Here is an 11952-nt window from a genome sequence, read left to right on the forward strand (position 1 = left end):
AGTCTGAGGCCTGTGATTCATCCAGGGTGTCTCCTTATATCCAGTCTGTTGTAGGGTGGGATTATCTAACCTGTTAACAATCACCTAACTCAAAGTGAAATGTCTTGATCATTGTCTACACTTTGAAACACATCTTTATTGGATAAAAAACTAATTAAAATTAATAAATATATATTTTTTAAGACTTACACACATTTGTTTTACAGAATAGTCCAAACACATATATCATGTTAAGATCAAGGATATTTTTTAAATATAAAACACATTTTGAAAGTTGAAGATTCTATGCAAATTCTTTGATTCCGATATTTGTCTATTTATTTAAACTAAACTGCTGTTCTACAGGTTTGCCCACTTTTTTTAGAACCTGTACTGTATTAGTCTAAGGGCTCATAAAAATTATATTCTGAATAACTAAAACCTTTTAGATTATCATGAGCCTTAGTTCTATTATTGCAAGTTTATATTTGATAATTAGAGAATATTAAAATACTGGGATTGAAATGTTTCCCCATAAAGTTTTAGAAAGTGTCGAAGAGTTAATTATATAATAAGCCAAGTAATATAAACACTGAAGGAATAATAAACCATAGTTTTTATTAACTAAACTTGATTATTATATTTGGCTCAGGTCAAAGAACCAGCCTGTTTTCAGATGAATCTCTGCTGCCCTCTGCTGGTTCAACCTGTCAACTGTCACCTTTAGATTCTCGTTTGATTCACTTAATACTTTTAATAAAATCTCTTTTACACTTTCACTTCTCACAAGTTTTTATTTTACACATTTATCCTTGATTTACGCCATTAAAACACATTTGTGATTCAAACGGAGCGGAACTATTTGTCGGGGCGGTGTCGCACGTCAGCGGAACCGGAAGAGAATGAATGGAACACCCGCTGCTGTGGTGCAGCTGATTCGAGGTCAGCGTGAATTCGTGTTTTGTGTCGTTTGTTTGTTGTTTAAATCTTTTATAACTTTTTATATTGTGACTCTAACTGTATTTATGTTTTCACTATGAGACCATGTTGCGTTCACGTGTCGTCAAACTGACGCTTAGTGGAAAATAACCGTTTGTTGTGGAAACTGCTCAGACTTTAATTTGAGGTTAGAAGGTGATTTAAGAGTCTAATTCATTTCTGTTCAGGTTTCATACTCTGTCTTCACTGTTGGTCGTTTATCTGAGCTCAAGATATTAAAGCTTATCTTAAAAAATAATGATGACAACCTTTGTTTATGTAGCACATTTGAAAACACAGTTCCAAGCTGCTGTACGAGTTAAAAATGAAGAATTGAAGGCAACACAACACACAGCGTGAGACAACATTGGAACAAGATAATAACAGAGTTAAGAAAATGATTAAAAACATTATTAAATGATTAGAATAGTCAGTATGAGTTGATGTAACTGATCTCCCTCTGTTCCTCCTCCTAGATCCCCCACATGTTCCACAAAATGGAGCGGTCTGGTCTCTCCCTCCTCCGCCACATCCTCTCCTCCTCCTCCACCTCCTCCACCAGGACGTGCTGCCTCCACCAGAGGGTCCTCACAGCCTCCCTCCCCTGTCCCCGCAGCCCCATCTCGGTTCACAGCGGCCAGCACCGCAGGCGTGCGAGCACGGCCCTCAGCCAGCACATACAGGACCTGAGCGGCCCCGAGCAGAGACTGCTGACCAAACTATATGAGGGACTGATCGGAGGACAGCGGGCGTCTCTGGCCGAGTCCATCACTCTAGTGGAGACGCGGCATCCCAGGAAGAGAGAGCTGGCGCAGGTGCTGCTGCAGAGGGTGCTGGCCTACAGGACGCAGCAGGAGGCTGGAAATGGAGGGAAGCCCGTGGCCTTCAGAGTAGGTGTGTGTGTGTAGGCCGGGTTTTCTGCACTCAGCCAAGGATGTCAAGTCAAGACAAGAATAAGAGACATTGGTTCATTTTGATGAGACGCTGGTCAGGGGACATACATCCTGTCCTGTCAGTCCACAACAAGATGTATCAAAATAAAACATTCTTCTATTGAGAGACACATCTGCACACTTTCCCTTTTCTCTTTGTTGAGCCATTGCTGGATAACATGAAACAAAGAATTTACATCTACTTGAAAGTGGCTCAAGTTTGGTGCATTTAAGATCATCAGGAAGTTGGCCTGGTTATTAAGCTTTAACTTGTGTGGTTATAAATATAAGTTCTTACTCTTCTAAGGGACATTTTAGGTTTATATTCTTCAAGCATATCAGGAAAACAAAGCATTGTCTTTTCATTTTTTTGTTTAAACTGGTCTTGACCACAACATATTTGTCTCTATACCGATGTCTCAGGTCTGTCGGGTCCTCCTGGAGCAGGGAAGTCGTCCTTCATCGAGGTGGTGGGGAAGATGTTGACAGAACGTGGACATAAAGTATCAGTGCTGGCAGTGGACCCGTCCTCCTGCACTACAGGAGGTATCATCACACACACACACACACACTCACACTCACATCATGAACATGATTCAGAAGAAAAGTTGCCTCAGTGCCTCTTGTTGCAGGCTCTCTGATGGGTGACAAGACTCGTATGACTGAACTGTCCAGAGACATGAACGCCTTCATCAGGCCGTCACCGACCTCTGGAACACTGGGTGGAGTCACCAGAACAACCAACGAGGCCATCGTTCTGTGTGAGGGCGCAGGATATGACATCGTCCTGGTGGAGACAGTAGGTAAGACGCTGGGTGTTACGTGTTTATCACAAAGTTGAGTCAAGCTGAACATTTTATTTCTCTTACAAACAACAACAATCTGAGTCTTCCAGTCAAAATCAGGGACCTAATTATAATGCAAAAACACCAAATTAACGTTTTTGTAGATCCTCCTGCCCATTGATGATGTCATCGGTGATCCGATCGCCACTCTAAGTGCATCAGTCAACAGCTGCTATTAAAATGACTGTGCATCATGAGTGCTGTCGGATGTCACAGCTTTAGATGCAAATAAACACGTACGTCATTGCTGTTTACAAAGACGAGAGAGAGAGAGAGAATCAATGCAATGTGTGCAGCGCTAAAGGATTTGAAGTTTGAAATGGTAAAAAAAAAAACACTTAAATAAAAATGTTGCGGGCAATGTTGATATTGTGGCAGGCTGCAAACATTAAATGGGAAACACTGATAAGTGTCACAATATTTTTGTCTATGAAACTGTAACAGGAAGGAGGAAGTCAGTTGAGTAGGTGCTCTACCAATGTGGCCCAGGACGCTTTGTGTTCACTAAAAGATTGTGGTGCTTAAAGAATGTGGTGAAACGTGGCCCGGGACCAGTGACTGGATCTCACTGCACTTAGACCTGTGCCCTTGTGTTTGGAACAGCAGAGGTTGAAGTCACGTGCGACTGGGGCCTGAAAGGTTCAGTTCCTGTGGCAACATGATGCAACCACATTCAGTGTGTTTAACAAACAACCTCATCAACTTATCAGAGTTAAGAGTTTTCTCCACCGCCTTCAATAAGGTGCAGAATACAATAGTGAGACGTTTTGGAATCAGGAATTATGAGCGAAGTTAAGTATTTAATGTAAGTCTGGGATTTGTTGCAGCTCTCAGTTCTCAATTTGTTTCCCATCTTGGTGCCACAGGGACAGTTTGGTCGTTACTAAGTGTCGAGGTCTGACACCGGCTCCTCGTCACCAGACACCTTTGTTGCCTCCCCAGAGGCAAGAAGTTATTCACTGTGAAGACTGGAAGAGCTCATGGTTATTCAACAGCTTTTCTGAACAAGTTCTAACAAGAAGTAAAAACTTAATGCTGATCTAGTTTGACTTTTCTCTTGTTCATACACGGTGGAGTGTGGAAACCAGACCTGGATTTTGAAATGACACCCTGCTGTGCAGTCGTTGATCTGTTATTTTTCTGTCAATATCAGCTTTACATTTTGTTGTGATGCTGATCTGCTCTGACAGTTAGAATTCCCTGTCTGTGTTTCCAGGTGTGGGCCAGTCCGAGTTTGCAGTGGCCGACATGGTCGACATGTTTGTGCTGCTGATTCCACCAGCAGGGGGCGACGAACTCCAGGTCAGTGAACGACATCCACATGTTTTTTAAGTTTTACAAGTAACACCATTTGTCACAGTTTCATTAAAGGTTGTTCCGTGCTATTATTTGTCTGCAGTATGTTTGGGCATTGATCATGTGACTAACATTAGTCATAGATTATCTCTTCATTCTTATAACACAGATTCACTGAAATTAATGATAAATATGATTAATTATAAGTACAAGAATCATTGTGTGAATATTAATGTAAATCGATGATCTAATCTACATTTTTAATCACTGTGCTGCATTAATACATTTTCAAATTTAAGTTATTAAGTAGAAACTGGTCACTGTTTCCATGTTTAATGTAAAGATAAGCATGTTGACAACAACTATATGCTAATCAATTTATTAATTAGATAAACTAATTGCTCAATTAGCCTCAGCCATTAGGATTAATATTATGGTGATTATGGTCATTAAGCTCCTCGTGTGGCATTTGTTTTAATTAGCGTTATTATATCTAACATGAATCTAAAAACAATGTTATGCAAATGGTAAGTCGAATATTTCACATATCCTGCAGAAGATTAAAACTATGTGACTCAGACATTCAGTTGCATTGAGGTACAGTGTGACGTGTGTCAGTGAAATAATGACATCTCCTCTAGTCTTCACTCTCAAGCTTGATACAGAAACCTGAGCTAAACAAGTGGAAACATCAGTGAGAGAAACACAATGACTTCTTATTGGCTTCTTCTACTAACCTTGCAGCAATAACACAAACAAACAAACAAACAGAACTCCATCCATTACGTTGTGCAGAGATCCCTCCGTGGGTGAAGTATCCCGACATCAGATTTATTATTTATTAAAGATGCTTTCAGACATGCACTGAACTCCGGATAATCTCCTGAAAACAAGAGGGGCTGTATGTGTGAATGCAAATCAGAGTCAGAGGCTCCGGACATTACGTGTTTCTCCTGCCAGCCCCCTACGAAATACTCTGGAGAATGTCCGAGTGAGCCCACGTGAGAATACAGCAGGATTATGTGTGGAAGATTCACGAGATGCGAAAGAGCGAGTGTGGTGAGGATGTTTCTAAAACAAGACAGATACAAAACTTCATCTTCATCTTGAGATACAAATATCTCACGATGAAGAAAAGGTGTTGCCGAAGAAGATCTCAAATTGGAAAGACAGATTCGAAAGCTGTTTGCAATAAGTGCCGGTGTCAGTGAGCTGTAAACAAAAACACATGATTTCCGCAGAATTTATACGTCATGTCCTGCCTCTTGCGCCTCTTACTGTTGATAAGATGATTACTGCCCTCGCTGAGGTCAAAATCTCTTTCCAGGGCATCAAGAGGGGAATCATCGAGAGGGCCGACTTGGTGGTGGTGACGAAGTCGGATGGAGACCTGGTGGTGCCGGCCAGGAGGATCCAGACTGAATACACCAGCGCTCTCAAGCTGCTCAGGAGGCAGTCCAGATCCTGGAACCCAAAGGTTAGTGTGGAAGAGAATGGCTGTGTGTGTCTGTCTGTCTGTCTGTGTGTTTGTGTGTGTGTGTGTGTCTCTGTGTGTAACTGACAGTGTAGTGAGGGAGGAAGCCAACAGCAGAATGATAAGGCCTTAAAAAAAAGATAACTGGCAAGTGTTCAACACTGAACCCACTGTGCAGCCACAGCTGCCGTGTGAACCCAACAAGCCGTCCCACTGAGAGGTCAGCTGACCCGAGAGGGGGGTGATGATGTCATGATGTCATAGCATCATGGCTGCAGTGTCTCCCTCCTCCCTGCGTGTCCCAGCTCACCTGCCCACCCACCAGCCCCGGCCTCGTCCTATTGTTTTCCCAGCCCGATGCAGCATCTGCCCCCTGAGCAAGCTGTTCACTCCTCACCCCCACCCTTCCTCACCCCCACCTGAGATGCTGCTCTCACAGCCTCTGTCGCTATTTACTCTTTCCTTCCTTCCTCCCCTTGATTTAATCTCTTTGGTTTTTCATCTTCAGCAGTTCTTCTTTTGGTGTCTATATCCCTCTGCATGAAAACCTATTTGATAATATCTATCAAAACTACTAACAGTAAGGGCTGCAACTAATATTTCATATTATCAATAACTTGTTGAACACAGTCTAGATGGATTGATTCATTAAATTCATTATTAGATTCATAAAATGTCTGAAACCTGGGGAAGAAACGTGTTTTCTGTGACTTCGATTCAAATCAGATATCAAGACTTTTTCTTATTCCTCAACTATATTTGCTCCTTTATTCTTGTCATCTTCTCTGTAACTCTAACACACTTGTAGCTCTGGCTTTATAAAGTGATTTATTAATCAACTTGTTGACGAGACTTTACACAAATTTTGGTTTTAGTGTAGAGACGACTGGTTTTGAGCCTGTAGGGAGTTTAGCAAAGTGTCGGAGTCGATGCTTTTAGAGCTTGACCTCTGTCTTAGAAGTCCCCCAATGTTATGAAAGTGTAGTACTAGGTTCTTTTTCCAGATTACCAAAAGCATATTTTTTTACTGTTGTACTATCAGAACATCTTTTTATGTCAGCAGTTTTTATGGGGACTATATCTTTGACAAACAGGGACGTTGTTTCTGTAAAACAATAAAATTCGAATGCACCACAAACACGATTCCGTTCACTTCAACTGTTCTGGGTTGAAGCAGAAATCTCACGACACACATCCTCAACAAATAAAACCAGAACTATGTACATGACTGGACAACAGTAGGTTTATTTTTTTAATTCAACCCATTACAGAAGATAAATGGTGAACATACCATTTTGTTGGTCTCACATTTGATTTCCTGTTCTTCCATCAGACTCCGATCCAGTTCTTGTAAAATGATTAACTTGATGATGTAATTAGAAGACTGCTAATTGGCTGTTGATCACAGGCCTCTGATATGTACCAGCCTGTCACTTTCAGCTTTTCAAATTGCCAGTTGATGTCAAATTATCTCCTGATGATTCATGTAATGTCATTACACTTAAACAGTCTGAAGAGAATCTGTGAGGTTTGTCTGACGTTAACACTAAAGTCTGGATTTTCCTCCTCCAGGCTCATTTTGTTTATATTCTCTAACATTTTTATAGAAGACGTTTAGTGGGTCCTTGTTTTTTGTGTTCCTGTCAAATCTGAGGCACAATCACTTCTGTGTCTGCTTTTTTTATTATAACATTAAAAGCAATAACTTTTAAACTTAAATACATTTTTAACAGAACTTTTGTCCAAAATTTTACACTTTTAACCAAAACACTCACACAATTGTTTTGCGTAGTATTTCTTGTGTAAGTTGTTTTTACAGTCGTGTTTCTATGCGACATGTTGTTGCTGAAATCCAAGACGGATAGAAAGACGTGTCGCTGTGTCTTTGGCGACTTCCTCAGGCTGAGCAGTCAAAGAGTCAGTATTACAGCCTTGTTGTTGGAAAAGGAGACGATTAAAATTCACACATGCATCCAACACCCTTCCTCCCCCAACCCCCTCCTCAGGTGGTGCCCGCCTCCTCTTACACCGGTGAGGGCATCCCGGAGCTGTGGGCCACGATAGAGTCGTACAGGGACACCATGTTAGCCGGCGGTGAGCTGCAGGGCCGAAGGAAGGCCCAGCAGAAGGTTTGGATGTGGAGTCTGATCCAGGAGAACGTCCTCTGCCATTTCCGAAATCACCCCAGTGTCGGGGAGGCTCTGCCCCACCTGGAGAGGGAGGTCACCAAAGGAGCCATCTCTCCAGGCCTGGCTGCTGACCTGCTCCTGAAAGCCTTCTCCTCCTCTTCATCTTCATCGTAAACACTGGGACTGGATGGACGTCATGGTTCATCAAGGTCACACAGTGCCAAAAAGAAACCACCAGGACAGAATAAGGATATGTGACCTTGACCCTGTGGTTTGCTCTTCTTACACTTCATTTTAAATGTAAAATACCTGAGGCAGAAGTCACCTGTTCCACAGACTCGGTTTCAGCTCGCCTTAATCCAAATCAGCAGAGGCCGGGCTGAGCAGACACTTTTCATGCCTCACCTCCAGCTTCAAGACTTTTGGGGATCGGAGAGAAACATAAAAAATTGCATATGTGAGAGACAATTTAAAGAAGATACTCCGACTGTCTTCTTGGACAAGAACACTACAACCTTCAAGAAGAGGTTAAATAAAGAACTCAATAAGTACAAACATATGGAGGATTGTAGAGGAAAACAATGCACAATACTGATCACTTGTAAGAACAGTGTCTTTAGAGGGAGGAGATGTGTCGTGAGAGAATGATCTGTGATAAGTAATTGACACACTTGCCCACAGATTGATTATTATTAAAAGAAACGTGTTTATGAGAGGACACAGTTCAGAACAGTGGGATTTGTACAATCACTTCTGTCTCTTGTTGAAATGCTGTGGAAACGGTTCTAATAATGAAGATGAGAGTATTTGAGTGGAATTATATATTAAAGAGAGTGATGTGAATCTTACATAAGTGAATAAGATTGAACCTGAGCTCTGATTTCTTTCTCCACGTGTTTTTTCTTGATATGAAAAAGAAGGGACTGAATAATGTCGCTTCTTCGAATATTACTCCAGCGATTTGTCCGAGGTGCAAACACGTTGTCTGAGCTCTGGAGCAGGAATGTCGGTGCTTGGTTTCCCTGAATGAATCTGCTGCTCGCTCACTTCTAATTCAGGCAGGACACACTTTCATATTTTAGAATTTCCCTCATAAAGCACTGCACTGCTCAACTCCACCAGAGGATAACAGAGAAGTCACATACTCATAACTTCACTTCAGCTCCTTTATTAGTTTTATACAGACACACTGATCTTTATCAGGCTGAAGTGATGGACCTGGGTAGTAGCATTGACTTGTATCATCTATTTAACAGGTATTTTCCACACAAACTTCAACGTAACAAGTTATTAATGTCAGGATCAATACCTCTGTAAAAAATATATTTCTTCTAAAACCAATTTTAAACGAGCTAGATCTGGATTTTGATTTTGATTTGCTCCAAATTGTCCAAACTCAGATAGACATGCCTGATTTATTTTCTTTTCATCCATGAAATTTCTGAGAAATCACAGAAAATGTTGAAAAACTCTATCTTGCAATGGAAGATCTGCCTCCTTATCTTGATCTGCAATAAAAGTTAATGAGCTCTTTCTTGGGTCATGCTCCTCCCCTCCACAACATTCATGCAAATCTATAAAAGGTAGTTTTTGCATAATCCTGCTGAAGAGCAGACGAATAGATAACTTCCTTGGCGGATGTAAAAATGAATAAAGCAACGTCGTCAAATGTGTGTAGCAGGTACCTGTGAATATTTCCTATTTTCTTTGATTTGTGTTTTGAAGAATTCATCAGGGGAAATTGTAGATGGACTCTTTGATCAAATGAATCACATCAACACTGAAAATGTTTGGATTTGTCAGCGTAGCTTAACTTTAAATGTTTGATGTTCCATCGTTATGTCAGCACCTTTGCAATATGCAGAGAAAATACAAAATAATATAAAATAATTCAAGCCAGTGTGTGATACTTAATTTTTAACGAAACTGTGTCAACTTTAAATTTATTTTATAATGAAGTCTTATGAAGTCGTATAATAACAATAATGATGATGTAAAGCGTTTATCTTAATCTACTTTAAAAGTGCATAGACAAAAAATAAAGACAATGATATAATAAACAGTCAAACAGAACCAATCTAAGTAAACACAATTTGATCTTGGATACACAAAACAATTTAGGTTGGTTCAGCGCTAGTTGAAAAGGTGGTTGTGTTTTAAGCCAACATGTAAGAAGTGAAGATTACATTATTAAAGGAGCGTTTTCTGTTTGACTTGTTGCTGCTTTAATCCAAAAGTTTAATTCATACAACATCTGAACAGAATAGATCTCGGAAAACTTCAGTGTCTGCTGAATTAAAATAAAGTGAATATCAGAAAAAATACGAAACAACAATTTAATGTGTTAAAAGTTATCAACAGTATCTGCAGACAATGTTGTGCCATTTTATAAATTGCAGAATATAGAGTAAGTTAAGATTGAATGTAGTAAGTGTCTAAAACTCAAAATATACACGTTTTTCATTTTGCTCTTACTTTCTTCAGCCACTAGAGGTCTCCCTAATTCCACTCAGCCCTGGCTTCATTATCCTAATGACTGGGCCCTCAGTGCCAATCAGTCTCCCCCTCCATACCGCCCCCCCTGCCCCCCGCCTCCTGCCCTCCATCCATTCTTCATTGAGGTTGCCCAGGGTGCCAGGTCAGTTGGAGGTGAGGACATCAGTGGCTGCCTCTCTCCTGGAGCACAGGCTGTACTGTAGTGCTCCTCGCCCTCGGTGCCAAACCCCGCTCGCCCAATTCTCAGTCGTCGCTGAAAAGCACAAAGGAGTGAATCTACAGTACGGTACAAGATGGGGGGGTTGAGTGTGTGACTCTACGGCTTTCACCCTCTTAAAAATAGCCAATATTTCAAGCGAGGGGGGGGGGGGATGAATGTGAATTTAAAACTAATCCACATTTATCCTCGCTCTGTCTGCTTTGGAAAAACTGAGCCTGAGCCCCCCAACCGCTGGACGGGCTCCCAGGTCGCTGCTCGTTTGCTCCCGCCTGCGAACAAGAGGAAGAATGCCCCTTGAATGCAGATGGATTCATTAGGTCTGAGTAACACCCTTCTCCTCCATCATGCTGACACAAACGCATACACACTGTAACTGCCCGGGCTTTGCAGACTGGAACAGTGAGTTCTGCAGCTCTGGACGCTCTCCACACACACACACATGCATATATATACACACACACACACACACACACACAGACACGCATATACACACATGCATATACATACACACAGTCGTCTCCAGTGTAAACAACACCATGCGGTTTTCACTAAGGAAGATTAACTCAGATGCTGCTGGATCGTGTTCGGCCATTTTAGCCCAAACACAGAGCCCGTCCACATGTGTTTGGCATTTCGCTGGATCTGTCGAATGTAAGCAGAGGACAGAGACTGGCTCTTTGATGAGGTTTATTTCATGTTTAATGGAGGAGCTTACTCTGACAGTCTTTCTTTGTGTCAGCAGTCAGAATGCTTTCCTGGCTCAGGACAAAGAGAAACCGGTGCCCTCACGCTGATGTAATTGCCGTCCCAAGAAACTCAGCTTCCCCGCCACCCACCCCCTCCTTCAAAAACCTCAGAAGTCAACGCTGAACAATGGAGCTGCTATAAAGAGTCAGTAAACAAAACCGACGTATCGTGGCCCAGGCGGACGTCCGTGCTCTGCTTCTCGTTCTGTCTGGGCTGGAGTTGGGTTTGTCTTCTGGTCAGATCAGAGTGTGAGGGAAGGCTGACACACGGAGGGAAATGTCAGACGGGCCCTCCCACCAGGCGGCTGAGGGGGCTTTGTGTGTACTGCATGTGTTGCAGTGTGACAACCGGTCATGGGCTGCTGATCCACAAAGCCCCCCCCCCACCCTGTCCCTGCCATGTTTGCTCTGCTCCTCACATACCAACACACTCACATACATGAACACGACTCCTGCTCCTCTTACACATCTTGTACACACACACACACACACACACACACACACACACACACACACACACACACACACACACACACACACACACACACACACACACACACACACACACACACACACACACACACACACACACACACACAGCGCCTGCCTTGTTGCCCCCAGCCGCTCCTCCTCGGCTGGCTGCACTGCTGTCTCTCTGTGGTGACAGACGAGTGTGTGAGAAGCGTTTCTCCAGGCTTGCGGCTCACTTTCAAGACGCCTGGAAAAAAACGATACAAGGAGCCACACACTAATGGGGTTGGAGAGCGGCAGCAAAGTCCTGAGTGTGTGTCTGTGTGTGAATGCTGCATGTAACACCCCCACTCATTACGCTGCTCTGATGGGTCACCGTGCAGCCT

At 42.4% G+C, this 11952-nt stretch overlaps 1 protein-coding gene across 3 annotated transcripts; it reads left to right on the top strand.

The window, feature by feature from the left end:
• The first annotated feature begins 876 nt into the window (after positions 1-876).
• Positions 877-9165, top strand: mmaa (metabolism of cobalamin associated A). Of its 3 annotated transcripts, XM_035144753.2 has the most exons (8): positions 906-921; positions 1241-1313; positions 1434-1851; positions 2313-2435; positions 2522-2692; positions 3951-4036; positions 5358-5507; positions 7511-9165. In XM_035144753.2, the coding sequence occupies exons 3-8, from the start codon at positions 1443-1445 to the stop codon at positions 7805-7807; spliced, it is 1236 nt and encodes a 411-aa protein (XP_035000644.1). In that variant the 5' UTR covers positions 906-921; positions 1241-1313; positions 1434-1442; the 3' UTR covers positions 7808-9165. The 3 variants fall into 3 exon arrangements, with proteins under 3 accessions (XP_035000633.1, XP_035000644.1, XP_035000654.1); XM_035144742.2 differs by lacking the exon at positions 1241-1313 and having other exon boundaries at positions 877-921; XM_035144763.2 differs by lacking the exons at positions 906-921; positions 1241-1313 and adding an exon at positions 943-1105.
• The last annotated feature ends 2787 nt before the right edge of the window (positions 9166-11952 follow it).

Source organism: Hippoglossus stenolepis, chromosome 2 (genome assembly GCF_022539355.2).
Source record: "Hippoglossus stenolepis isolate QCI-W04-F060 chromosome 2, HSTE1.2, whole genome shotgun sequence".
Lineage (NCBI taxonomy): Eukaryota > Metazoa > Chordata > Actinopteri > Pleuronectiformes > Pleuronectidae > Hippoglossus > Hippoglossus stenolepis.

Coding starts and splice junctions, on each gene's coding strand:
- mmaa (XM_035144742.2), top strand. CDS start 1,443: ATGTTCCACAAAATGGAGCGGTCTGGTCTCTCCCTCCTCCGCCACATC. Junction 2,436..2,521: donor GTCCTCCTGCACTACAGGAG/GTATCATCACAC, acceptor CTCTTGTTGCAG/GCTCTCTGATGGGTGACAAG. Junction 2,693..3,950: donor CGTCCTGGTGGAGACAGTAG/GTAAGACGCTGG, acceptor CTGTGTTTCCAG/GTGTGGGCCAGTCCGAGTTT.